At 32.4% G+C, this 26,727-nt stretch overlaps 1 protein-coding gene across 1 annotated transcript in view; it reads left to right on the forward strand.

The window, feature by feature from the left end:
* LOC111629251 overlaps positions 1 to 26,368 on the forward strand; it is a 50,913-nt gene extending 24,545 nt beyond the window's left edge. Inside the window, exons 3-5 of the mRNA XM_023373134.1 lie at positions 7,057 to 7,196; positions 12,246 to 12,347; positions 26,223 to 26,368. Coding sequence (XP_023228902.1) covers positions 7,057 to 7,196; positions 12,246 to 12,347; positions 26,223 to 26,239 — 259 coding nt within the window. The 3' untranslated portion in view covers positions 26,240 to 26,368. The remainder of the gene's footprint in view (positions 1 to 7,056; positions 7,197 to 12,245; positions 12,348 to 26,222) is intronic.
* The last annotated feature ends 359 nt before the right edge of the window (positions 26,369 to 26,727 follow it).

Consider the following 26,727-nt stretch of genomic DNA (forward strand, 5'->3'; position numbering starts at 1 on the left):
AGCTTTATTAACGCTGAACTCAGTGAATTTGTACCCAGAAACTTTGATACTATAATTTTGTGTGGATAACCTGTGGATTATCTGTGTTTGGAAGATAATTTGGAGTATAGGTTATGCAATGGGGTGGGTTATATGCTGATTTTATATTTCAATCACAAGTTAAAGTTCATTTACACTATAATTATTTTCTGTTTGATTTTTCTGAGTTTACATTATTACTACTACTTGACAAAGGAAGTTAGTCAAAATAAAAACAATAAATTGTATTCATTTATTTATTCATTTAATCTGTATAATTAGGATGGTTCATAAAACCTGCAATTGAATTATTAGGATAGACAGTGAATAAAGTGATGAATTTTACAGTATTTCAGAGGGATTTTTCAGTCACTTCCCTGTTAAAATTAAATTCTATACCATACAAACATGAGACATCTTCACATTCAGGTTAGTGAAGGCACTATATAAGTGTGCCCTTATTGTGTATGCCACTGCACTGTTACTTGAATACTAATGGACAAATTGCTATGAAACTTTACCCATCAATCTAGTTGCATCCCTGGGTTGACACTTTCAATTATATTCACATACCGTATGCTTCTAAATTCAATGGTTGACACAATGGTGAGAAAATGACATTTCTAAATGAACCATTGAGTTCTCCATTGAGACCAGTGACATCAGCGCTGTTTCATCATTGAGCTCAATGGTAAAACGACCTGAAAGACTGTTGAGTATTCAACAAACTAACATGGCGGCTTTCGTGAAAAAGTAGATTTTGCTTATAGAAGCTATCCATTCGCTCTTGCTGTGAATGCTGTAATAGTGAACAGATTAATGAATGATCTGTATATCATAAAACATGTCATTGCACAATTATATTGAATAATTTAGTGAATATTGAAATATTAATCTTTTTTGTCATAAACAAAATACCTCCACAAATTTGTCCAAAATTGAATACGACTGATATCTGGCCCTCTATAAGTCTTCCTAATGATATAAATATTCAAGAAATTCAAATTATTAAAGAAAGACCCAGTATACAAAAAAAATGATACAGATAATGGTTCATTTGAATAAAAGGATTTATTTGAATAATGGTTAAGTGAATTACTTTAATTATTTAGAAAAACAGTCACAATTGTTACCTTCTCCTTAATTAAGTTGCTCATCACAAAAGTGCCCTTTCAACGGAAACGTTTCTTTTTTCTACAAAACATGATGTCAGATCTTTCAATGGAGGGACTCAACAAAAAATTCACTGCTGAGTCAATCGTTGAATATAGAAACGTAAGGATAGAATCAGACATGTGGCTCAGAAAAATTTTACATGTCCCTAATGTAAATAAAGATCTTGTCTCCTTCCTCTGATGGCCAAATATACAGGGTGATTCAAAAGTCACAGAAATTTAAAAAAATTAATAACTCGCAAATTATTTACAGTAAGATGATGAAGTTTTCATGGAAATGCTTAGAAAGAAACGTGATTTTTTTTATGTGTAATAAAAATATTAGTACCAAAATAGTTACATTTCTTGCCATAGATGGCACTTGATAAAATTACATAATTTCTGCAGTTGTTACTAGAGTTTACACTAAGAACATTTTTATTTTTTTATTCTTATTTTAACAAATTACAAATTCTTTCAGTTTCCTACATCACCATCTATGGCAAGAAATGTAACTATTTTGGTACTAAAATTTTTATTACATATAAAAAAATTCTTCTTCTTTATAAACATTTCTGTGAAAACCACATCATCTTACTGTAAATAGTTTGTGATATATATATATTTTTAATAGTTTGTGAGTTATTAATTTTTTAAAATTTCTGTGACTTGTGAATCACTCTGTATTAGAATAAGTGAAAATAAAGAAAACATATAAATATAATTGGGCTGCAATTTGAAAAAATTGTACACATATAAATTTTCATCTAGCTGTTGTCCATCTAGCTGTCTTTCCTTAATCTCAAGAAGCAGTTAAATAGATGAAATCTGAGACTAGATATGGAAACCTTAGGGGCAGGGGAGATATATATGAACTTCTGATGCAAACCGGAAGTCACATTATTTCAATTCAAATCTTTTCTTCTGAAAGCAGTTAATAGGTGACTGTCACAACTCTATTGTTAAAGGAAAAGTATGATGTACAGGATCAAGCCACTACTAATTTGAGATGGAGAGCATATATTTTAATGTAAATAAATTACAAAATATGATTAAAAATTGTGGCCCAGCATTATAATGATGTCACAATAAATTATTACTTGTTATAAATTATATTTAAACTGAAAAGTTCAGCTTTAATTGTTTGAAGCATTTGGATATTAGTCATTCCAAAATTGTGGGGAGGATCTAAAGATAAAGTTAAAAGGACTTAAAGAATGTTAATGTTTTTCTTTTCTCCCTCATATATATATTTATTTCCCCTCATATACGTACAAATATAAACGTGGGGGAGAGTACTCCTTTAATGTGGGTGAGGGGTTTTTTTTTATTCTCCTACAAAGTTTAAGGCTTTGCTGGTGTATTATTCTGGCAAGATCACCCATGCCAGACAAGTCTAAACTGAGGAGCCAGACTAAACATTACTACATGTTACTTAGGGGGACCATAAAACTTATGCCCAAATCCATGGATAATGAAAAAAATAATGCTCAGACTTATACTACTGTGTTGTACTACCTTGTACAGCAATAAAAATATTGAATTGAATTGAATTGTGTTCCATCAGTTATTCTGTGTATCATCTGAGGAAGAACTTTAAACTGTTTGAAAACATTTGTGATGTACTTTATCCTTTGTGTCACTCACATCAGTAACAGGTTCAAGGTACAGTACATTGTTAACTTTTTTTATATTGACTATCATTGTTGGTATAAAGATTGTCATGCATAAGATAATGGTTTCTCATCCTGAAAAGAAGGGCTTTTGCATCAGTTTCAAGGATGAAAAACCATTATCTTATGCATGACAACCAATATAAATAAAGTTTTTGTAAATTCTCATTTATACTTATATTTTATTTTGTGTCACAGAATTTGTTATTTTATATCACATTATGTATACTTATGCATTATTTATGTATTTGAGCATTTTCAAATATTTTTAAAATGTTTCTTTCCTCGCATTCCATCTTGGAACACATTAACCTGAAGATCTCCTAAGTAGACTGAAAATATATGTATTTTATCTGCATTAAACTATACTGGAATTTCATTTATAAGGTTTATCGGTTTGCATTTTTTCTGCTTTTCAATGATGATATAATTGATATTATCATCACTGAAACTAATAGATATGCTTAAAAACAACAAGGAAATAATTCTAATCCCTGGATACCTGTCATGAAAAATGATATTTTTCTATTTTTGATAATAAATATAATTAAAGGCATTGTTAGAAAAATGGATGAAAGGGTGTACTGGTCTACAGATGAGATATTTTCCTCTCTTGTTTTCCTGAAACTGATATTTCAAAGGCAATTTTTTACTATTCAAAAAAACTTGCATTTCTGTAATATATGATATGATCCACAGACCTATCCCAACCCAAAAGAAAGTAAGATTTGGCAAATTTTTTAAAATTTAAATGAAAAATTTTTCCCATTATACATACCAGAAAAAAATATTGCAGTGGATGAAAGAGTTTAATGCTATTCAAAGAGGGTCTATTATTTTCCTGGAAGCAATACATCCCTCTCAAAGATCTTGTTTTGGAGTAAAATTTTACATGCTATGTGAATCATCATCTCAGTACATGTACTCACTCAACTGTAATTTATACAGGTAAAGGAACGCTGCTGAATGACAAATATAAAAATATGACTACTACACAGTAAATTGTATTATTCTTAGCATATACTTTTTTGAATAAAGGCTACCATATCATTACAGATAATTTTTATATGTTGCACAGTTTGCTGATTTTCATATTTTTTGCAAAACCATTATACAGTACAGTGTCGATTATCCGAATCAGTTGGGTCTGGGGTTGTTCAGAAAATTGATATTTCGGATAACTGATTATGTACTGTACAAAAAAAATATATTAACCTATCCCACGTTGAAATTTTTCTCCGTTGCGTGTCGCTTTGCATTGAATTTTCGTCTATGTTAAGCCTAATGTAAACTTTTTAAAATAATAATTGTGACTATTGTATTGTTAAAAATTATTTCTTTATTTTGTACAAACAAAATAAATATATTGAAAAATATAAAAACAATAAAAAATTATACTTCAGGAGTTAATTTAGTATCAAAAATGTAAAATATTTGAGTAGCCCAACACATAGCCAAAGATTTCAGTGCCACAGCACTAGCGAAAATTTAAATTTGCCTACTGGAATTCTTTCGAATAATTGACTTTCAGATAATCGATGTTCTGCTGTATAAGGAACATTGTGTCAACTAGAAAAGAAGTTCCAGTTCCAATAAAGAAAATAAAGCTAAGGAACTGCAAAAAGCTATTGGCATTTCAAAGAGGAAAAGTAATAGTTATGAAATGGCAGGATAAACAAACTATTATTATATTGTCTTGTCTATTGTTCACAATACAGAAAAACTATAAAAACAAAAAGATGACAGAAAAACAACAACAAAGCCAAAGGCCATCTTTGACTATAATGTCATGATGGGAGGTGTTGATCGCTTAGATCAACATCTTCGTGATTACTCAATTGCAAAGAAAGAGGAAAAAAATTTTTTTTCTCTTTTCCTTGCAATTAAGTAATTTAGATTTTCACACAGTCTAAATTTTCTGAGTTTTGCCACTTTTTTAAAAATATAAAATGAAGGCGTTGATGAGGAAAATATCTAACAAGTAAGAGGTGAAAAAAATTTTTATAGTATTTTTTTTTCATCTCTTACATACTTAGATCTTAGATATTTAGATTACAATTTAGATTTTTGCACAAATTAATCAGATGACTGACTGAAGAATATCATTGAGAATTTTAAAAAACAAAAAAGGGTTGACCAAATCAATCAGGTCCCCTTTGGCTAACTGGACAACATTTTCCAGAATTTGTTCCCCAACATCAAAAAAGCTGCACTAACCTGGCATTGTGCTGTTTACTGTAAAAAGAGGAACAGCACAGGAAAGTGATCAACTAAATCAACTAAAATGATGGAAATAAAGCCAAGTGTTTATTTATAACTCAGATGTGAGTTCGAAGTCCAATATATTCGCAAAACGCGGTTTTGAAAACAACATATTGTAAAATCTCTTTGTTTTGTAGATTTAAATATATGGTAACTTTAACAAATTTTGTGTTCATATTCACTGGTGTGATAAGCCCTAACATAAATGGTTTAAGTCAGGAGTGTTTAACCTTTTTGTTCCTCTGGGCCACATTGGAAGAAGTCATGGAGTTTTGGGCCACAAGCATATATAATATATTTGTGACCCAATCCTTAAATATACTTGTATATTTAAGGATTAACATGTCTAGATTATAGTAATAAGTAATAGTAATAAGTATTAAAACTTTATTACGAAAAAGGTTATTTTAAAAAATTACTTCTACAGACTTCCAATTTTTACTTAGAAATAAATAAATTCATCTATTATAAAGGAGACAGACAAAAATTTACTTGAAAAACACAAATATTTGTTTTATTTGGGTCTCTAATTAAAATAAAAAACGATGAAACACCATTTTAAAGTGCATTTTTATTCGACTAATATTATAAATAATATGTAGACCAGAAAGTAGCCAATGCACAAAATGATAATTTTTACGTCAAAACTAAAAAAACAGGTAGCCAAATTTGGCACAAAATAGCCAAATCTTGCAACACTGGAAAGAATACTAAATAATGCTGGAGTTGGAACTCAAAGGATTATAGATCCAAATTTGAGAAAAGGAGAGAAAGAACAAAAGATAAAAAGTAGTGAGGAAGGTTGGAAAATTAATGGTCAATATTTGCATAACAGAAGGTCTATTTAACCTTTCTCACTACTTTTTATCTTTTGGCCTTTCTCTCCTTTTCTCAAATTTGGGTCTATAATCCTTTGAGTCACAACTTCAGCTTTATTTAGTATTCTTTCATCAAGTATTTGAAAGTATTTCCTTTTCATTCAAAAATAAAATACAGGTATACTTCGACTTACGTCGTTTCGAGTTACGTCATTCCTGATTATATGTCGTTTGTCAAAAAGTATATGGAAAAATAAAAATCAAGTTTAAGTCATTTTATTTGACTTTATGTCTGTCTGCCACAAATATTGAAGTCATAATATCACTAGAAAAACATTTAAAGCACATAAAATCATATTAAAGTATATACATTTACAAGTATGTACTGTATTTAAAGTACTGTACATGCATATGTAAATTTAGATTACTTTTTTCTGTACTATATTAAAAACTAAAATTTATTTGTTTGTAAGCTTAAAATAGATCCTTATTAACCATATATTATTAGAAATGCATTAATAAATAAAATACAGAACTGGGAATGGTAATATATGGTTTAGCCTAGTGACAAGTAGATTCGGAGACAAGTANTACATGCATATGTAAATTTAGATTACTTTTTTCTGTACTATATTAAAAACTAAAATTTATTTGTTTGTAAGCTTAAAATAGATCCTTATTAACCATATATTATTAGAAATGCATTAATAAATAAAATACAGAACTGGGAATGGTAATATATGGTTTAGCCTAGTGACAAGTAGATTTGGAGACAAGTAAATTCAATTTATATCGTCTCTCCTGGAACCAATTACCGATGTAAGGCGAGGAATACCTGTATGTATAAAAGTTTACGGCTTTGTAAAACTTCTTTTTTGAGTTTATGCTGTTGAAATAAATAAATAAACAAAAGATAAAACAATTTGTCGGTTCTGTTTACATGTTTATTGGGCCGCATTGTAACTTGCCTTGGGCCACATGTGGGCTGCGGGTTGGACACCCTTGGTTTAAGTTATAAGAAACATTTAATATTTTTTAAAATTAAAGTTTTATTCTTTTTTTCATTCAAAAAAGTAACTAAAATCTATTACTTAAGAAAAGTAAAGATAATTTAATTACTTTTATTTCTAGGATAGCAACAATTATAGCTGTATCAGTTACTCTGTCCTGTGTTGCTGTCACAATTACAATAATTGTGTGTTGTTTTTGGTCTCGTTGTCCACTATACACAGCTTGTAGGGTAAGGTACACTCATGATATTGCTACATATGGTAAGTAAATCATTTATATATATATATATTTATTTATTTATGTAAATTTTAAAAAATAAACTACAGTAGTTCCATAAAGTATAGATTTTTTTTTAACTGTTGAATTTTTAAATTTTATTATAGATCATATTAAATTCTATTTTTTTAACATATATCAAATCATAGTCTATTAAATATATTCTATGTCAAAAAGTTTTCAGTATAAAGTTACTTTTTTTAATTTTTTTAAATTTGTGATTTTATTTAATAATCAATCATGACAAATGATATTGAGAAGTGAATGTTGAATAATTAATTTGATTTCATCTAATCATTAAGGCACTATTACAACATGTAATTTATGAAATAAAATCAGTTGATCACTATATATATATAATATTTTTTTGGAACTTTTTATTACATATTTCAGGGATCACTCTGGCTATTTTATAGCAATTGCCAATCCATTTGCCAAACATATTTTTTATTTGCCAAAATAGAAAGTTATTCACCATGTTATTTTTTTCACTTTCTGTGACTTTTTATACCAACTATAAATTAAAGGATGACCAACAATATAAAAAAAAAAAGTTTTTAATGACAGAGTTTCCCAAATTATATTTTATTTTTAGTATAATTTGCTTGATGAATTTTCTAATGGAAGCTGTATTATGTGTTAAATAGGTAAATGTCTCTTCAATCCGAACAGATTTTCGGTAGACTTTCTCACAGCTCTACAGGTTATAAAACTCCTTTATTGTTTACACAAATAAAGGAGTTTTATAACCTGTAGATCTGTGAGAAAGTCTACCGAAAATCTGTTCGGATTGAAGAGACATTTACCTATTTATTTTATAATTTGCTTCTTGTTTGGATGACTATGTTAATTTTCTATTGGCTAATAATATGTCTTAACCACTTGCCGCTCACCGATTAATTAATTTAATGTAATTAAGCATTAAAAATACTTAAAACTGAAAAAAAACGAAAAAAATGGGTTAATTTTGAAGAAAAAGCTTCAAATTTTATTTTCCTTTGTTTCGCCTTTCTGTGAAATTTGACATTGATGAGTCATTGTTTACACAGCTGGATGACCTTGAGAACAGCTGGAGTCGGATTTCCTGGGACATTCTCATAGAAGTCTTGGGAGGCGATGGGTTTATAGTAGGGTGAATACTAGTTGGCTGTATATTTTTAAAAAATTAAAATTTTTATTGCAATTTCCGACCCCCGACTTAATTAAACTTATATATAATAAAATCTATTAATTAAAAAAATTAAAAAACTATTGGAGGTCATTTTTGACATCAGAAAGTAGCTTTAAATAACTTTACCAAAATCAAATCCGTGCATTACAACTTTAGAACGATTAATTAAATTTGATAAAAAAAATCCCATTAAAAAACAATTAAGCCTTAATTGAGCCTTATCAAAGGCTAATTAAAATCGCAATAAAATTTTTTTGTGCGGGCAAAAATTTTTGAAAAAATTTGGAGACTTAAAAAACATTCCAAAAATCAAAAAAAAATTCGGGGGGGGGGGGCAAAATGACACATTTTTTGTAACGCTATGTAACATGCCCAAGTTAACTCGGGATTGGACTTAAACCTAAACTTATCATAATGACCACAAATGTCTTTAAGGTGACTTGTTTTTCATTTAAGTTTTTATTGGATCCATATGCATTTCAAATGTTTAAGTTTGTCCCTCATCAGTTGTGTACAATATTATATAGTATTAAGTTAATAACTAAAAATTTCCATTTTTTTATAAAATAGATATAGATTAAAAAATTTGTAACTTTAGTTTGGCTTTAAATGTTTATTAATAATTAATTAAATTTAAAATATAACTAATTTATTTAATAATTTAATAAGTTGTATTTAATGAGTTTATATACTTTAATGGAGTAAGTTATTAATAGAGAATAACTCAAATGGAATAAATATATTGTTACAACAAATTTGAGTACTACTGATGTATTTCTCAACATTAAGAAAACACTGAATATATAATTCTGTTGGAAAGGAAGCAATATATAGAAGAAGAATAAAATAAAAAATACACTGTATTTTTGTGGAATGACCAGCATGCTGCATATAAACGAGAGACTACCATGCCGGAAACCCTGGAGTTACCAGCATGCCAGTTAAACTGGACTAAAATATAAAATTAATCAGATCTAACAAAACTAGTTGTTAGTTAAACATTAAAGAAGAAAACATTCGAGTACAGTAAAATAACAACATTGTAATTTGACTGACTTAAAATCCGGATGAGATTTTTTTTACAGGACAATAAAACAATTAATGACTTATTGACATTAGTAGTAGTTAGTCAGTGTAGGATACACTGACCATCTTCCAACCTTGAAAATAACACCTTCCTCTCAAATTTCACACAATGCTGATGTTATTGGTGTTAGCTGAGATAATTTATAGTTAGTTAATTAAATTTAATATGTTTATTTTTGTGTTTTTGAATCAAATAACAATAAAATACATATTTAAAAAAGCACTTTTGGAATTCCAAGAGTATTTTATGTTGTTAGAAAGAAGACAGAATGAAGAAATTAAACATAATTATATAATAGTAGTTTTTGATGTAATGCTGACAGTTTCACAGTTTTAGAATAAAAACTCATTTGATTTTTTTAATGCATCCTCTAGAGTAGGGGTCCCCAAAGTGGTCGATAAGAGTTCTCCAGGGGTCGATTAATACACGAGAGTCGAAAGGAGGTCGATTAATACCAAAGAAGATCAATTAAATTGTCTAGGAAAAAATAGAATACAGTATTCCAATAAAAATTCGAAATACGGATATGATCAACATTACTGACTACCCTAGTTATAACTTGAGTTTTGGCCTAGCCTACGTCGCTTTAAGCATGTGTCACTCTTGTTTTCGCGCATCTGGCAACTGTACTAGTGTCGCAAACATGTTATGAACACTGGTAGTGCATTATACGCAGACATACGTTGCACTGTTACACTCTAGTAGGGTTGTCACTCTAAGTATCTTATATCTAAATGTAGATATTTCGTCCTTTACAGAGAAAATATCGTAATACATCGAAAATCATTAACATAGTGCAGAAGCGTTTGCAAGAAAAAAATGGCCTTTCAAGTAAAAATGGAGCATAACATTAAAAGTGCTCAGCAACTAAACACAGAAATTAAAACACCTTAATTTGTTGCTGAGAAATATAATTGAAAAACTAACGTTTTCAACCTGATTAACAGGCCATCATCAGGTCTAAAAAACGAAAATGGAACAGATACGTTCCATGTATAGAATATTTAAATCAAAATTTAGAACAAAAATTTTTAAAAATATACAAGAGAAACGGAAGAAAATATAAAAATAACACAAAATAAACTAAAAAATAAAAAATATAATAAATCTTCCAATAAACTAATTCTAGCTTGAGTTTTTAGTGAACTTTTTAATTAATCATGTATTTCCACGCTGATGACAGGCTCTCAGCATCTCTCGCATTTAAACATCCCTCACGTGGCCTACTCCTATATATTTCAATCTTCTCCGCCGTCATTGATGTAAAAATGGAGCTATTTAAATCTTCACTGGCACGATCCGATTTTAAATATTTTTCAAACTTGCGAGTACTAAAAGAAAATGAAAAGGTTTTTGACCATGATTTGGAGATATATATTAAACATCTTGATAAATTAAGAGAAGACTTTAAAGCATGTTTCGAAGAATTGGAGAATATGCACGTTTCCGAATGGTTCGCTAATCCATTTGATGTAAAAATAGATAATGAAGGTAGTGAAACTGGCTTAGAAGATGAATTGAGTGAAATATGTGTATATCTGGAAGCTAAAGCGTTGTTTAAAAATAAAAACATCAGTGAATTTTGGAGCAATAACAATATTGCCACTAAATATCCCGAGCTCAGAGCAGAAGCCGAACCTTTCTTACTCGCATTCCCAACTTCATACGTGGTTGAAGCTGGTTTTAGCCACGCGAACGCAATTTTGACAAAACAGAGGAACAGATTGAACTTGGAAAACCGTGGTGATTTGCGACTAAAACTTACCAATTTTCAACCGAATATCAATAATCTTGCCGCTTCTCTTCAGAGACATCCATCCCACTAATATGAACTATTTTAATAAAAAGGTATGTCTACATATTTTTAAGGCATTCAGTAGTAGTCACAAAATGACAGTAAGAGGTTTTTTTCATCCAATATAACTAATGTTATATTTTCAAAGATAATTGTGTATTTTACATATTATGACACGTACGGTTTAAGAACTATAGGCAAATTTCCATCTATCCATAATTTTGCTATTATTTTTTAAGATTATAAATCAGTGAAAAATATCTCCTCTTTCTGTTAATATTGTTTTATTGGGTGGATTTTATAAAATATGGGAACTATAAATTATTTATTTGGGTTGTTATGCGGGTCTCCTTATCGCTTAACATTAGAAATGCAAAAATGATTTAATGTTTTTGTTAAATACTTAATCTGGGGGTCGATAAGAAGGCACATATTCTATAAAGGGGTCGACGGGATAAAAAGTTTGGGGACCCCTACTCTAGAGTGAGATCTATAACCTCACTTAAACTAGCATGCTGGTTCTTACTCTATGGAAGCATCTGATTTCATGGTCTCCCCTGGATAGACCAGCATGCCAGTCATTCTGTGAAAATACAGCATATAGTCCAAATCTAATTTCAGATTTTGTAAAAAATCTAATTTTCAAAATTAGATAAACAAATCTTTCTATTGGCCTACAAACATATTTAATAACAATGATATTAAATTATTAAGCATTTTATGTTGTAAAACAAAACCTGAGCTACTAAAGCTAAATTAATCAAGTTCAATGTAACAACTATACTTATTGTAATCAGTACTGAAAATTGATGATTTTCTCTTTGAAGTGGAATTTTAAAATGACTAATATTGTAAAATTTATGGCAGTTTGATTTTATTTAAAGTAACCTATGATAAGATCATACTATAAGTTTTTAACTTTTAATTGAAATGCAATTTATAATAGAAAAATCTTACAATTAATTTTTATATTTTTAAAGCTGGTAAACCAGATGAAGATTTTGGTATGCATACTTTGAAAAAAGAAAAAAATTCAAATAAAGCTCCTTTGGCTTCTTCAAATGGCAGCCCACCGGATGTAGGTTAGTAAAATAAAAATTAATCTAATTAAACATTAATATAACTGAGCATTAAACAAATTTGTGAAATGAAATTAACTCTTTTATCCATTATATATTTATAGTTGAAATATTAAATATGTTAGTTATTTTATAATTAGATATTAAATTAGCATTAAAATCATGATGTTTTATGGCATATGAAGAACACTTATTTTTCATTCCATTTGAAAAAGAAATCAGTTTAAATGATAAATTTTTTTTCTTAAGTACTATGAGAATCATTCAATGTTTTTATATTTTTATTTATGAAAAGAGAGAAAATGCAGCAAGTATTATGCTTATAAAATATTGTTTTCTGATAGTATCTTGGTTACATTTTTTAATAAACTACAACTTAATTTTGGAATAAGCCACTCCATAGCAAATACAGAATCAAATAGTTTATGTATAACAAAATGTGAAGTGCAGAATTAGTATTATATCCAAATGTACTATATTATAAGAGCTTAAAATTTGTCTTTTTTATGGACATAAGTATTCTTTAATCTATTGCATCCACATACTAATTTACTTTCTTACTTTAAACCCTATTTGATATAACAAGTGTTTTTACAAAGATCATTAATAATAATGTTACATTAAATTTGATATATGAGCAAAAAATTTGTAGTTTATATAATGCTGATATGGTGAAACTGTCATCAAATAAAGTTTGATAACAAAAATCAGGTTCTGTTGTATTAGCTGAAATATCTAAAAGTGTATTACAGGAATCAAACATGGGCTTTCTCATATTTGTCATTGTCATTCTGCAAAAAGAACACTCAGTGACAAGGTTATCAAAAACCTAGTTAGTCTAAATTGCATAACAAATGATTTTATTTTATAACTCAAATTAGATAGTAAATATAATGCTGGAGTCCAAATTTTATTAAGAAAAGTTCCAGGATCCCAATCCTTATCACTCAAATGGAAAATATCCTGTGACTAATATAAATCTGTTAGTTTGTTGTTTACAATCCAGAAGGGAAAACTCTCACTTGAAGAGTACAAATAGCTAGCTAGAAAAATACAGTCTAATATTATTCTGTAACTTTAATCTTAATTTCTGAACCAACTAAGTGATTTTGGCACAGATCTTCTATTCCGAATGTCAATTGTCTAGAGCTGCAGAAAACCAAGTAACCAAGCTAGCATTGATATTTATTATTATTCTTTCTCTAATATACAGGGTTCCTATGCACCTGGAAAAATCAGGGAAAGTCAGGGATTTACATTAGTGTTCTGAAAAAGTTATGGAAAGTCAGGGAATTTGTTAAAAATTGTCGAAAGGTCAGGGAATTTGTTTCCTTGGTTGCCTTGTTGATTTTGTAGTGTAGATGTCTGCAGGCAGCCAGAAGTATTGTGGTACAATGCAACTATGAAAAGGGAGTGCAGAATATTTTCAGGATCCAAAATTTTCCCCAAAACTAAAGCGCACAAAATATACAAGCATACAACAATATCAATTGTTATTTTTAAATTTTAAAATACTTTTAGATTTTAAAACTGCTGTATTAATTATGCAGTATTATAAGTTTGAGAGAAAAATCTAATACTCTTAAACTAATGTTGATAAAAAATTTTTGAAATATTTTAACTTTCTATCTCTTGCAATTTACACTTTCAATTTGAGGGAATATGTTAATGAACTGATGGAAAAAATGATAACAAAGAACCAAAAATGATAAATAACTTAATATTAATTCAAATGGTATTATTTATCATTTTTCATTTTAATAATTTTGATCACATAACAAAACAATTTCTGATTTCTGAAACTTTTTCCCAGTTTATTAATATTTTATAAAGTTTGGAAAATTTATTAAAGGACAAATTTAATAAATTTATACTTTTCTACATGGATTATACTGAATTCTTTTAATAATAATTAATGGCTTTTTTCTTTTTTTCAAAGCTATGAAGTTTTACAGTTATGAGTTAATAACAGGATAAATTATTATTTAATAAAACATTTTAGTTTTTTGTAGAGAAGACATGCCATAATTCTGTCTTTCTTATTTTATTTTTGATTTTACTAATTCATCGATCATAAAAAATATATAACTGTTAATTAGAAAAAATAACCAGTTAAAAAGTTGGAGAAGCACTAATGTATGTTCATAGTAAGTTGAGTAATGTTTTATTTTGTTAATGTGCCATACTGTAAGGAACGTGAGGGTCAGGGAATTTATACAAAGTTGGTCACAGAAAGTCAGGGAATTTAAAACAAAAATTTGAGTAGGAACCCTGAATATAAATTCATTTCAAATCACATCATCTTAGTGATTCCTTTTCAGTATTATATAATTACTCATGTAATGAATGCATTCTTGAGCAATGTTCAAATGAGTTCATGTTTACTTATTAGTGGGATATATTAATATCTGATGACTACAGTATCTATATTAAATAAACAATAATTTAATTACACTTGTGGCCAACTTATCTGTCAAATGATATTCAAAGGTGTTTGCATTTTAACTATTGGTGGGATATCTTTGAATATCATTTGACAAATATGTTGACTACAAGTGTAATTAAATTAGTGTTTATTTGATATTTACTGATATTAAATTTATAACTGATAAACTAATTGCTGAAAGAATAGTAAATTTATCTGGATAATTGCATACACATTGACCATTTAATATATATAATCCGTAAAACTTAACCAATTATAGGAATTTCTCCTCCCTTCGATTGAATATAAAATTGTTAGATCTTCAGGAATCAGAACATTAGCATTAGAACCAGTGTAAAAGTTGTCCAGTCCAATCTCTCACCTATTCTAGCATTTGTGCCTCATAAAATAAATTTAACTTGAGAAAGGTTCTGCAACAAATCTTCCAATTTAATTATGAATACATCATAATCAATTCTTAAATAAAAAGAATAATTACCAAGCTATAATTAAGTGAACAGAAGCTTTTCTTACAATTAAATGTAATTACTAACAAATTATCAGAGTTGAATAGCAATTCTGAAGAACCAAATTTATAAGAAAGTGCAAAAATTAAACCACTATATGGAGGACAAAGACCAATTGATTTCTTAGAAAGTTGTTCATAAAAAAAAATCTAGATTCAATCAAGAAAGGATCTGTTTATAAGAATTAATTAACCAAGTCTCGACAAAAGCAACTACATCATAATTTTCTAGAAAAAATATAAACTCTTGGTTGTTCATTGTCAAGTCCAGTTTTCCTTGACAATTCCAAGACAACATTCTCATTAGTAAAGTTTTATCCCTTCCATTAGCATTTATTCCAATTAAGCCTTTGGTTGGACTTGTCCAAAAAGTATTAATCTTCTACAGCTCATTAGCTTCTAGAATAAAAGTGAATTTATCATCATAAACTGTCAAGCAGTTGGCTCTTAAAAATGCCCTTATATACAAAAATTTAGCTTTCACAAAATAATATAAAAGTTTTCTATACCTAAGTCTTGATCTATAAGACAAATGATCAAAAACTTTAACATGTGAGAAAGATGGGAACTTTCAAATTTCCTTTAAATTTTCAGCTTGTCCTTTGTCAGCTTGAGAATAAAGCTCAAACAATACAAGCCAAGTCGCTGATATTTGATAACTATTAATGAAAGGAATATGTTCCTCATTCTGTCTTTTGAACCGCCTGATAAAGTTATCATTTTAAACTAATTCACTAATACCACTCAAACCAGAAACAATAGTGTTGTTGTTATTATATTTTTCATTATACACAGAATCTATACAATAAAACTGAAAAGAAAAATTATCCTAGCATACAGCTCTAAAAGTTGAAGTTCAATAATTTTTATACATATTGTACATATTGTAAAAATTTAATAATTTTTCTTTCCTGTTGAGTTAATTGTTCCTCATACTTCTTATGTAAATTAGACAACCAATCAAACTTTGACAACAATTCTTCCAATTTCAATAAAATAGCATCAAAATGTTCCTCAAGAAAAGACAAAACTTCTGAAATACTTGAATAGAAATCTCCTGCAATGAAAAATAATCATCCAGCTGAGATAATTTCAATGTTTGTTCACTTGGTGATTGACAACGCTCACCAGCAGAAGTTAAAGCCTTATTATGGGGGGGGAGGAAGTGGTGTATGAGATTTCAGACCTTAAGTGTGGACCTTAAGACCTGGATTAAGTTCAACTTCTCCAATAACAAGTAAAAAGAAAAGAATTAAAAAAAAATTGTAGACAGTAGAAAGCACCTTGAACAAACTCAATTGAAGGTGACCAGTTTAACTATAAGAAAAAGTAAGTTGTTAGAAAACAAACCAACAGCAAGCTGAGTCACCAGTGCCCCATATATTAACTTAGAAATAGAATAAAGAAAAATTATAGAAATAAATAAAGAATATTATAAAATAAAATAAAATTATAGAAACTATAAAGGACAGTTGGAATTCTATCTTGCTTATCAATTATAACTTTTATGCAGAGATTGTAGATTATTGTAATTAATATTTTTAAATATTAATTATAATATTAATTACAATCTCCAGATATAAATGACCAGGTTAGGTTATATCAAGTATAAGTAATGATGCCAAGTTACTGAGTTATGATTTTTTTCTCTTTAACTTCCATTTGACAAAAATTTTTAGTGATTAGAATAATTCTTGTTACAAATTACTGTAATTATGTTGCTAGTTTTCAAATTAATAAGTAAAAAATTATAGTTTTACTATATATATATATGAGAAATCTTAGTGCATTGAAACAGTAATGCAAATTGCTTTGCAGTTCATAATAAAGATGAATTTTATTGGGAAATGATTAACTCTACACAGTAAAAATTAAAGTAATAGCTGCTAAAAAATATAATCATCCAAATGTTTCTCTAACTGAGAAGTCAGTTTTTAATGTCCAGATACATAATCCTGGTGATTGTGCTTTCCAGCAAAAAGTTTGTTTCAATCCATTTTTTCTGGGAAGTGTCAACAATTTGACTTTCAGTTATTCTAGTGATTGATTGGAAGTATATCATTGATTTTGAATTGTGTTGTATTTTGTAATATACTAGTTTTGTGTTCCCAGCATTGCTTGAGCTTTTGAGGGAGATGGGGATTAGTGAGGTTGGATCGGGAAAAGCTGGTAAAAACAATGATCTTAGTGTGAGGGACGAACAGACCCACAATAAAGTGTTATTTTAAATTTTAATTTGGAAAATATAATCGGTTAAATTCGAACGTTTTATCGAGTTAGGCTAAAAGCCATAAAATTTATTTCCCACGGAGTTTGTTCCTTGTTGAGTCGAATCAAGTTAGTCAGGGATGTGTCACCAGGAACTTTTGATGGAGAATCCATATTGGACGTGCGACCGTTAAAGGCCATCACCTGACCTCATGGAAAAAACCCAAGAGAAAAAAAAAAAAGAAAAGAAAACGATCCCGAGGTCAGTCGTCATCCGAAGTCCCTCTACAGAAGTCGTCATTCAAAGCCCGCCCAACCAAGTCGTCCTCCAAACCATTAAAACCGTGCCCCAGGATTAAAACCGTAACACCGAATTAAAACCGCGACCAGGATTAAACCCGAGAAAAACATTCGTGCTGGATTAAGCCTCTACACTCCTCCGTGCCTCCACCCCAGTGAACGGACAAGATTCTGATTCAAGATTCAACGACAAGATTCAAAGAACTGTCCATCCAAGAACTGTCCATTCAAGATTCAAAGAACTGTCCATCGACAAGGTATTTATCAACCCGCGATTCGGTTGTAAACTCTCTCTCTCCGCGGCCTAGTATAGTTAAGGACAATAATATGCCGATAGTATTTAGTATCTCTGTATAGTATTTAGTTCGACTTAATTAAAATCGTTATTTACTTGTTACTATGGAGTCCGAGTAAGTTACTTCCGCGTCTCTCTCCTCACCTCTACTCCGAATCCAAGCGCTCACACGCTACCGCTCGCGAATCTTTAGACGTAACGTCGCGATTTCCGAGTCCCCCAGAGACTCGGTGGTGTCAGATTCAGCCCTCCTGACAGGGCGCCAAAGAGGTGCCGACCCTACGGTCACAATTGTGTCAGAGCGGGATAGAATTTCGAAACGACCGTAGACAACTCGAAATAAAATGGAGACAAGAGGTGAAGGTCGGGCGCGAGGAGAGACAGCAGGAGGTGCACGAGCAGAGCCCGCAGGAGGAGCCGCGTTAGGCGGATTAGGGGGCATGATTCCGTTGATACCTTCCTTTGCGGGGGACACAGAGGGCCTTAAGGTCACCGATTTTTTTGAGTCTTTAGACGAAATCGCAAAATTAACGAGTTGGAGTAAAGCACAATGTTTAGGAATCGCAAAGTTAAAATTAACGGGGATAGCCCGAGAATTTGCATGGAAGGATGCAAAGATGCAGGAGGTGGTGACGTATGAGGAGTTCAAGAAACTCATGATTAAGCGATTTGATAGAGAGCCAATTTCTTTACGTTTACAAAAGTTCCATGCCTGTATCCAAGGGCGAGACGAAGATGTACAAACCTATGCCGTGCGATTACAAACCCTGGTAAGGGATACGATGGTAGAACAAACTAGCGGGGATGCGCAGGAAAGGGAAGTTATCAAAAGATGTCAACAAAAAGAGAGGGACGAAAGATTGCTGGTGCAATTCCTCAGCGGCTTAAATGAGCGTATAAAAAGACAAGTGATGTCGCGAGATCCGGAGACATTCGATAAGGCGGTGCAGGCAGCCATCAGCGAGGAAACTATTGAACAATTAACGGCGAAATCACGAGCGATAGTCAGGAACATAAACAATCCTATCGAACCAAAAAAGGATCCTAGCGGAACCCCTCATAAGCAATTAGAGGAAACTTTAGCAGAAATTCAGGAGCAATTGAGACGATTAGGAACTCAGGAAAGAAGTCAGGGCAACCCTTCACGCAGAAATCCCATATCTTGGCGCCCCAGAGCTTATGGCGACCGATCTCAATATCAATCCCGAGGACGACGGGACGACGACTCGAGAGGGACCCGATATCCTAACTGGGATCGAAATAGAAGTGAAAATAGAGATGCTGCATATGCCCCCCGAGATGGGACCCGGAATGTAGCAAGGGGACAGAGAAGCGAAAGAGTTCGAACAAATTCCCAGCCACCTAGGAAGCAGACCTACGGCAGAATTAATAAAGTAAATTGGTGGGAACGCAGAATGCCATATCGTAAATCGGCTCGACCCTTTCGATCTTCCCAAGCGAGTTATCATAAATCGGCTCGACCCTTTCGATCTTCCCAAGCGAGTTATCATAGATTATATCGAGAGTTTCGATCCCCGACACTGAGAAACTCATATAGCTGCCGAAGGGGAATGCCTATGATGTCTAGAGGTAAAGGAGGAATCCGAGCACTAGGCCGGGATTCTGAACCAAATTTATTAGGTAAAATCGACGGATATACGGCTCGATTGGCTATGGATACAGGGTCTAAAGTCACGCTTCTATCCCGATCATTGGTTCACGAGGTGGCTGGCGTAGAACTTAATTGGAAAAAGGGAGAGATTTTGTTCCAAAGTGTTACGGGCCACGGAATAACTACCTATGGGACCATCAAGGTTCATTTTGATATGGGCTCTTTGCAATTTTCTCATTCATGTTATGTCGTGGATGATCAGATTACACATCCTTTTGATGGACTTTTAGGAAGAGATATTATAAAAACTCAACAGTTGACGATTAATCTAGCAGGAGAAACATTAACCCTCCCAAGGGGAGAGGAAATTCCATTTCGAAAAAACTCTGATGCTCACAAATCAAATATTTTAAAGCCAGAAGAGAAAAACCGACCTTGTAAAGGCACACAGAGCCAGTCTAAAGGTTACTTGATTCTTAATCGGACAACAACCAAAGTCACCCATAGCCAAAGAAAAAATTCTAATCCTGAACAAACTCGAGATGTACTCCTATCGGCAGATTGCAATCTTCCCCCCCGATCCGAAATAATTACGATGGCCAATATATCGGGATTAAGACAAAAAGGCAAAATCGGAGTTATCGAATCCAGTATTATTAGCCAGGAGGGGGTCATAGGAACAGATATCCTAGCAAAAACTATGAAGGGAGGACAAGTACCAGTCCGTATATCTAACCTTTCCACCCAACCTAGGAAGATAGCGAAAGGCGAATGTGTAGGAACCTTTTTAAGAGCAGTAGAAGACAAATCTCCCATAAAGCCCTGCTCTATCAATAAATCCTCTACTCCTGATCTTACCAGAGAAAAATTCAGCCAATTATTCAATTTGTCCCATATTGGAAAAGGAAAAAAACAGCCTTTATTAGACCTCTTGTACAAATATCGACATGTCTTTGCCACTCACGATTATGATTTGGGATATTGTCAAGTCGTGGAACACGAAATCAATACCGGAGATGCTTCACCCATATACCAACCTCCATATCGAATACCCTACGCTCAAAGAGAAAAAATGAATGAAATCATTGATGAGTTATTAGATCATGGAATAATATCGCACTCAAAATCCCCCTGGTCAGCACCTGCATTATTAGTCAAGAAAAAGGAGCCGGGGCTATGGCGCCTTGTCATAGATTATCGCAAGCTCAATAAAGTTACAAAAACGGACCCATATCCATTACCTTTAGTCCAGGAAGCCCTCAGTTTGATGGGAAAAGCAAAATATTTTTCGACCATGGACACCCTTTCGGGGTTCTGGCAATTAGCCCTGAGAGATAAAGAAAAGTCCGCTTTTTCAAGCCCAGACGGTCATTACCAGTGGAATCGGATGCCAATGGGTCTTTGCGGGAGCCCTGCATCCTGGCAAAGGGCGGCAGACTTCATCCTTCATGGATTAAAAGGGAAAACTTGCCTCGTCTATATGGACGACATCTTGACTTTTAGTTCCGACTTCCAAACTCATCTTTCCCGATTAGAACAAATTTTCCAACGCCTTGCTGCCGCTGGCTTAAAACTAAAACCAAAGAAATGTCATTTCTTGCAGCGACAAATTAAATTCTTGGGCCACAACGTTTCTGATGAAGGGATAAGACCGGATCCCGACAAAATCAATTGCGTATTGACTTTTCCTAAACCTACTAACAAACATGATATAAAGTCGTTCCTAGGTTTAACTGGATATTACCGGCGCCACATAAAATCTTATGCAGATATCGCAAAGCCACTGACCGATCTCTTAAAGAATGACGCTCAATTCCAATGGGGAGAAGAGCAAGAGCGGAGTTTCGAGAGATTAAAAGAAATCATTACATCCGCCCCACTGTTAAAATCTCCTGATTTTACCAAACCTTTTATACTGGCTACAGATGCTTCTAACGAGGCTATAGGAGCAGTATTATCACAAGAAGATGAACGAGGAGAAATGCCAATCGCTTATGCCAGTCGCATATTGCGGAAATCCGAGAAAAATTATAGTACTACTGAGAAGGAATGTCTAGCGGTTGTTTGGGCTACCAAATATTTCAAACCTTATTTATACGGCAGGAAATTCATTATTCTCACTGACCACAGACCATTGAAATGGCTTATGAGCAATAAAGACTCTAGCACAAACTCACGAATAGCTCGTTGGATTATATTTTTGCAAGAATTTGAGTTCGAAGTAAGGCATAAAGCGGGAGAATGTCATAGAAACGCCGATGCTTTAAGTCGCATTCCTATCAGACAAATCGTAGAGACTGAAGACGACCTTGACCCAATATACTCCAAAGCCCAAATCAGAGATTTACAGAGACGAGATCCAAAATGGAATCCTATAATTCAGCAACTAGAAGATGAAACCGCACAAGATCCAAATCTTAAGAACCAATTCTTCTTAGATGAGGAAGGAGCTCTTTATCATTTACAACCTAGCAATCAAGGAGACTTCCTAGAACAATTAGTCATTCCATCCGTATTGATTCCATATATACTACATACTTATCATGATACTCCTGTCGGAGGACATTTGGGAGCACGAAGAATGCAACAAAAACTCCAGACTTTATTTTATTGGCAGACCATGAACAAAGACATAAAAACTCATTGCCAAGAATGTCAACGATGTGCTATACACAAGCGAAAGGACAAACGAACAGAAGCTGAACTACAGTTATTCTCTCCCCTCACACATTTATTTGAACGGACAGCTATGGACATTATCGGTCCTTTGCCTATTACAACCAACGGAAATAAATACATCCTAGTTTTTGTGGACCATTTCAGCCGATATGCAGAAGCAATACCTTTACCCGATATTCATAGCAAAACTATCGCCAAGGCCTTCGTTACCAACATTGTTTTACGCCATTCAACTCCTGTACAACTTCTTACAGATCGAGCCCCAAATTTAATCTCCAAGATGTTCAAGGAAGTATGCGAATTGCTTCATATTAAGCGACTTCTTACAACCGCTTATCACCCTGCATGCAATGGGATAGTTGAAAGATTCAATAAGACCCTTGTTGATATTATCTCACACTATGTAGCCAAAGACCAAAAGGACTGGGATGAATGGATTCCCTACGCCTTATTTGCATATAACACTACCGTCCACGCTTCTACGAATGACAGTCCATTCTTTCTGTTGTATGGACGAGATCCAATTTACCCCTTTGACCTTATCACCCGTCCGACCAGAACTAAATACGATGTAGAAGATAACTTCGCATCGGAACTCCACCTTCGAATGGCCAGTGCCCATCAATTAGCACAAGAATATGCTGAAGCAGCAGCCAGAGAACGTCAAAAAATACATCGCCGAACTCATAAAATTCCTACATATCAGGTAGGCGATCGAGTCTTCCTTAATGAAGTTGTCCTACCTCAAGGGTTAAAAAGGAAATTAGCACCCCGATGGTCCGGCCCATTTCGTATCATATCCAAATTAAGTCCTGTCACGTTCCTTATTGAAAATATTCAAACGAAGAAACAACTCCAAGTTCATGCTAATAGATTGAAACATTGCACCGCTAGACAAGAATTCGAAAGGTCAGAAAGTTTAGACCGATCTCCTACACCAACATCTACACAACCTAAGGTATTATCCCGCCAACCTTCCCTAAGTGCAGACCCATGGGACGAATTTATCCTCACCGAAATTCAACCACAACCAGAAACGGATTTAGAATCAGAGGAAGACGATTCCGAAAGTGAAGAAAGAATAATAGAATCTACCCCTAGAGAAGAACCAAGAGAACCTACTTCCTCTCATTCTTATGCATTACGCAGCCGGGGACCAGTGGAAGAACGTCCCTGGATTCTCCCGACCCCTAGACGAAGTCGAATTCCCAAACGAAAGGCTAGCCCGCCAAAGGAAGGAAATAGCGGTCAATCAAAAGTAACAAGACAGAGTTAATTAGGACAACAGACAAAATTTACAAGAGAGAGAGAGAGTAGATTATAAATCCATTAAACCTCTGTATAACGCGAAAAAAAATCATATTGTCGGAAATAATTAATTAGAATGATAACCATATCATAAAAATAATCATATCAATGTCGGAAATAATTCATGTTAGTATTATGCACTCAGAGAGAGAGAGAGACTTTTAAATATTATGTGTTCACAAAACGGGTCTTTATCATTGTCAAATCAAATTTCATCGAAAATCACAAGAACCTCCAGGAAACACCCTACATCCTCTACCTTCCATTGAAACTTCAGCTCCTTAAAATCGATCTTGCTCACTCAGAACAAGCCCGATTTTGGAAAGGCCGGGGTGATGTGAGGGACGAACAGACCCACAATAAAGTGTTATTTTAAATTTTAATTATTGGAAACTTTAATCGGTTAAATTCGAACGTTTTATCGAGTTAGGCTAAAAGCCATAAAAATTATTTCCCACGGAGTTTGTTCCTTGTTGAGTCGGATCAAGTTAGTCAGGGATGTGTCACCAGGAACTTTTGATGGAGAAGACATATTGGACGTGCGACCGTTAAAGGCCATCACCTGACCTCATGGAAAAAACCCAAGAGGAATGAAAAAGGGAAAAAGAAAAACGACCCCGAAGTCAGTCGTCATCCGAAGTCCCTCTACAAAAGTCGTCATCCGAAGTCCCTCTACAGAAGTCGTCATCCGAGGATTAAAACCGTGATCCAGGATTCAAACCGTGCCCCAGGATTAAAACCGTGACCCAGGATAAAACCCGTGCACCAAAATCCCGAAATAACACCGTGACAGAAGTAACACCGTGTCTCCTTAAGAATCTCACCCCACTTCCGTGCTTCCACACCTCCGAGATCCAATTAACGGACAAGAACTAGTGGAAAGACCATTTCAGAGGAGTCAAGAGTGTCATCATACTACAGATCTGCGACCTAGGAAAAAGAAAGGTATTTATCAACCCGCGATTCGGTTGTAAACTCTCTCTCTCGAACGGAATAGTATAATTAAGTCCGCTAATATGCCCGATATCTCTGTATTTTCTTTGTTTATTATTAAAATGGAATTTTTGTTAGAACATATGGAGTCCGAGTGAGTCACTTCCTCGTCTCTCTCCTCACCTCTACTCCGAATCCAAGCGCTCACACGCTACCGCTCGCGAATCTTTAGACGTAACGTCGCGATTTCCGAGTCCCCCAGAGACTCGGTGGTGTCAGATTCAGGTCTCCTGACAGGGCGCCAAAGAGGTGCCGACCCTACGGTCACATTAGTAACTAAAAGGTAAATTTATTGAACTGAGTATTTACAATAATGAAACTGCAAATACAAGAAAGTTACTTAGGCTTACGTTAGGAGTGGTTGGGACATCCACAGTATTTTTTCAAGTGTTAAATGTGAATATTCATGCAAAATTTGGTCGTGATTCCTTGAATGGTATAGAAGCCTTTGCCTGGATTGGAAAAAGGCTATATAAAGCATACTGACTGAAAACAAAAGCACACTATTCCCACAGTTCACTTTATATTCTAAGAAGGAATTGGCCTGCATATTCCCCCTTCCTTGTGTATTTGCTTTTTAGGAAGTTCCAAGATTAAAGACATATTCAAGGTCAATTGCATTATGACCAGCCATATCTGAAATTTTCTGATAAAACTCAAGAATGTAATTCTTGTCATTGTCACTCTGTTTTTGTAAAGACTATTTTATATTGGAAAAGGTGTAATTCTTGATGAATCTTGTTAATCAAAGATATTTCTATATCTTTGATTAACCAGATTCATTATCAGAATTGTTTAAATTACCAAGACTACCGTGGACTTGCAGTAATGTCAGCTGTGATTTACTCCACATTTTCAAAATGTTCTATATTCAGTTGAATCTGGTTTTGCACTATATCTTTTTTCTCAGTTTTTTTTACAATTGCTAAGTTAGTAACTTAGCTCATAATAGCATACTTACTCCTGGAAATTTTTTTAAACTTTATACAGTTATTGGAAAGTGATATTGTAAATAATGTTCAAGTATGAAAATACATTATTGAATTGAATATGTTGGTGTTATTTGAAATTCTTTAGTGTTTACCAGAACTGGTTTGAGTTGGAATTAATTTTAGTGTAAAAGTTTTTCTGTTATGTAGTTTAGTAAAAAAGTCATTTTTTTTTAAACTGTGGACATTATTATGAAGTATGCAGTATATAAGACATTATATGCTTTATTAAGTCAATGCATATGCAGTACATGATATAAACATTTCTATTAAACTTTAAATATCTAGTGGAGAATAAAGAAGTGTTTTCATATTTTCAGTTTTCCTAAAACTTTCCTATTGTTTGACAGTCAATATTATATACTTTGTTTTGGAGATGATTAATTTCATATAAATAAAATTAAATATAATTTTTCTTTAATTAATAATATTAAAAGTCATAATCTTGCAGAAAATTTTTGAATTTCAACCAGGAAATTTATAAATAAATCTAATAAGTAAATTTAAAAAATTTATATATATATATTTTTTTTGTATTTACAGATCCTGCAGTGGTTTAAATTGCAGCTTTCTGTAGAAGATACTCAAGCTGAAATGTAGAATAGTTAAGAACATTAGTCATTTTTACAAATTGTATCATTTTATTTCATCTTATCATAGTTAGCTTATGTGGTAAAATGCATAAACAAAATGTANTTCCGTACTAGATTTATATATTAAATTCTTTTCTTAACTTTTTAAATTTTACTGTCTCATAAAAAAATTTTTTAAAATAATAATACAGTACCAGATCAAATATCTGTCTTCCAGAATTACCAGAAAAAAAGCTATTTTTGAAACTAGCTAGTTTTGAATTTGGTGGGCTAAAGTACTGCTCTAGTTTGACACATATCTGCTTGGTTTTGTTTTGTGTGGCATGTGTGTTGCATGATATTAGTTCTAGTATATGGTATACACTGTGATAAATACATTTTTACAATTCTGATTTTAATTTCAATGGTTTATTTCATATTTTAAGTATATATTTAGCTTGTCCAGAAATCTGAAC

The sequence above is a fragment of the Centruroides sculpturatus genome, unplaced genomic scaffold (assembly GCF_000671375.1).
Source record: "Centruroides sculpturatus isolate CEXI.00-Female unplaced genomic scaffold, Cexi_2.0 scaffold561, whole genome shotgun sequence".
NCBI lineage: Eukaryota > Metazoa > Arthropoda > Arachnida > Scorpiones > Buthidae > Centruroides > Centruroides sculpturatus.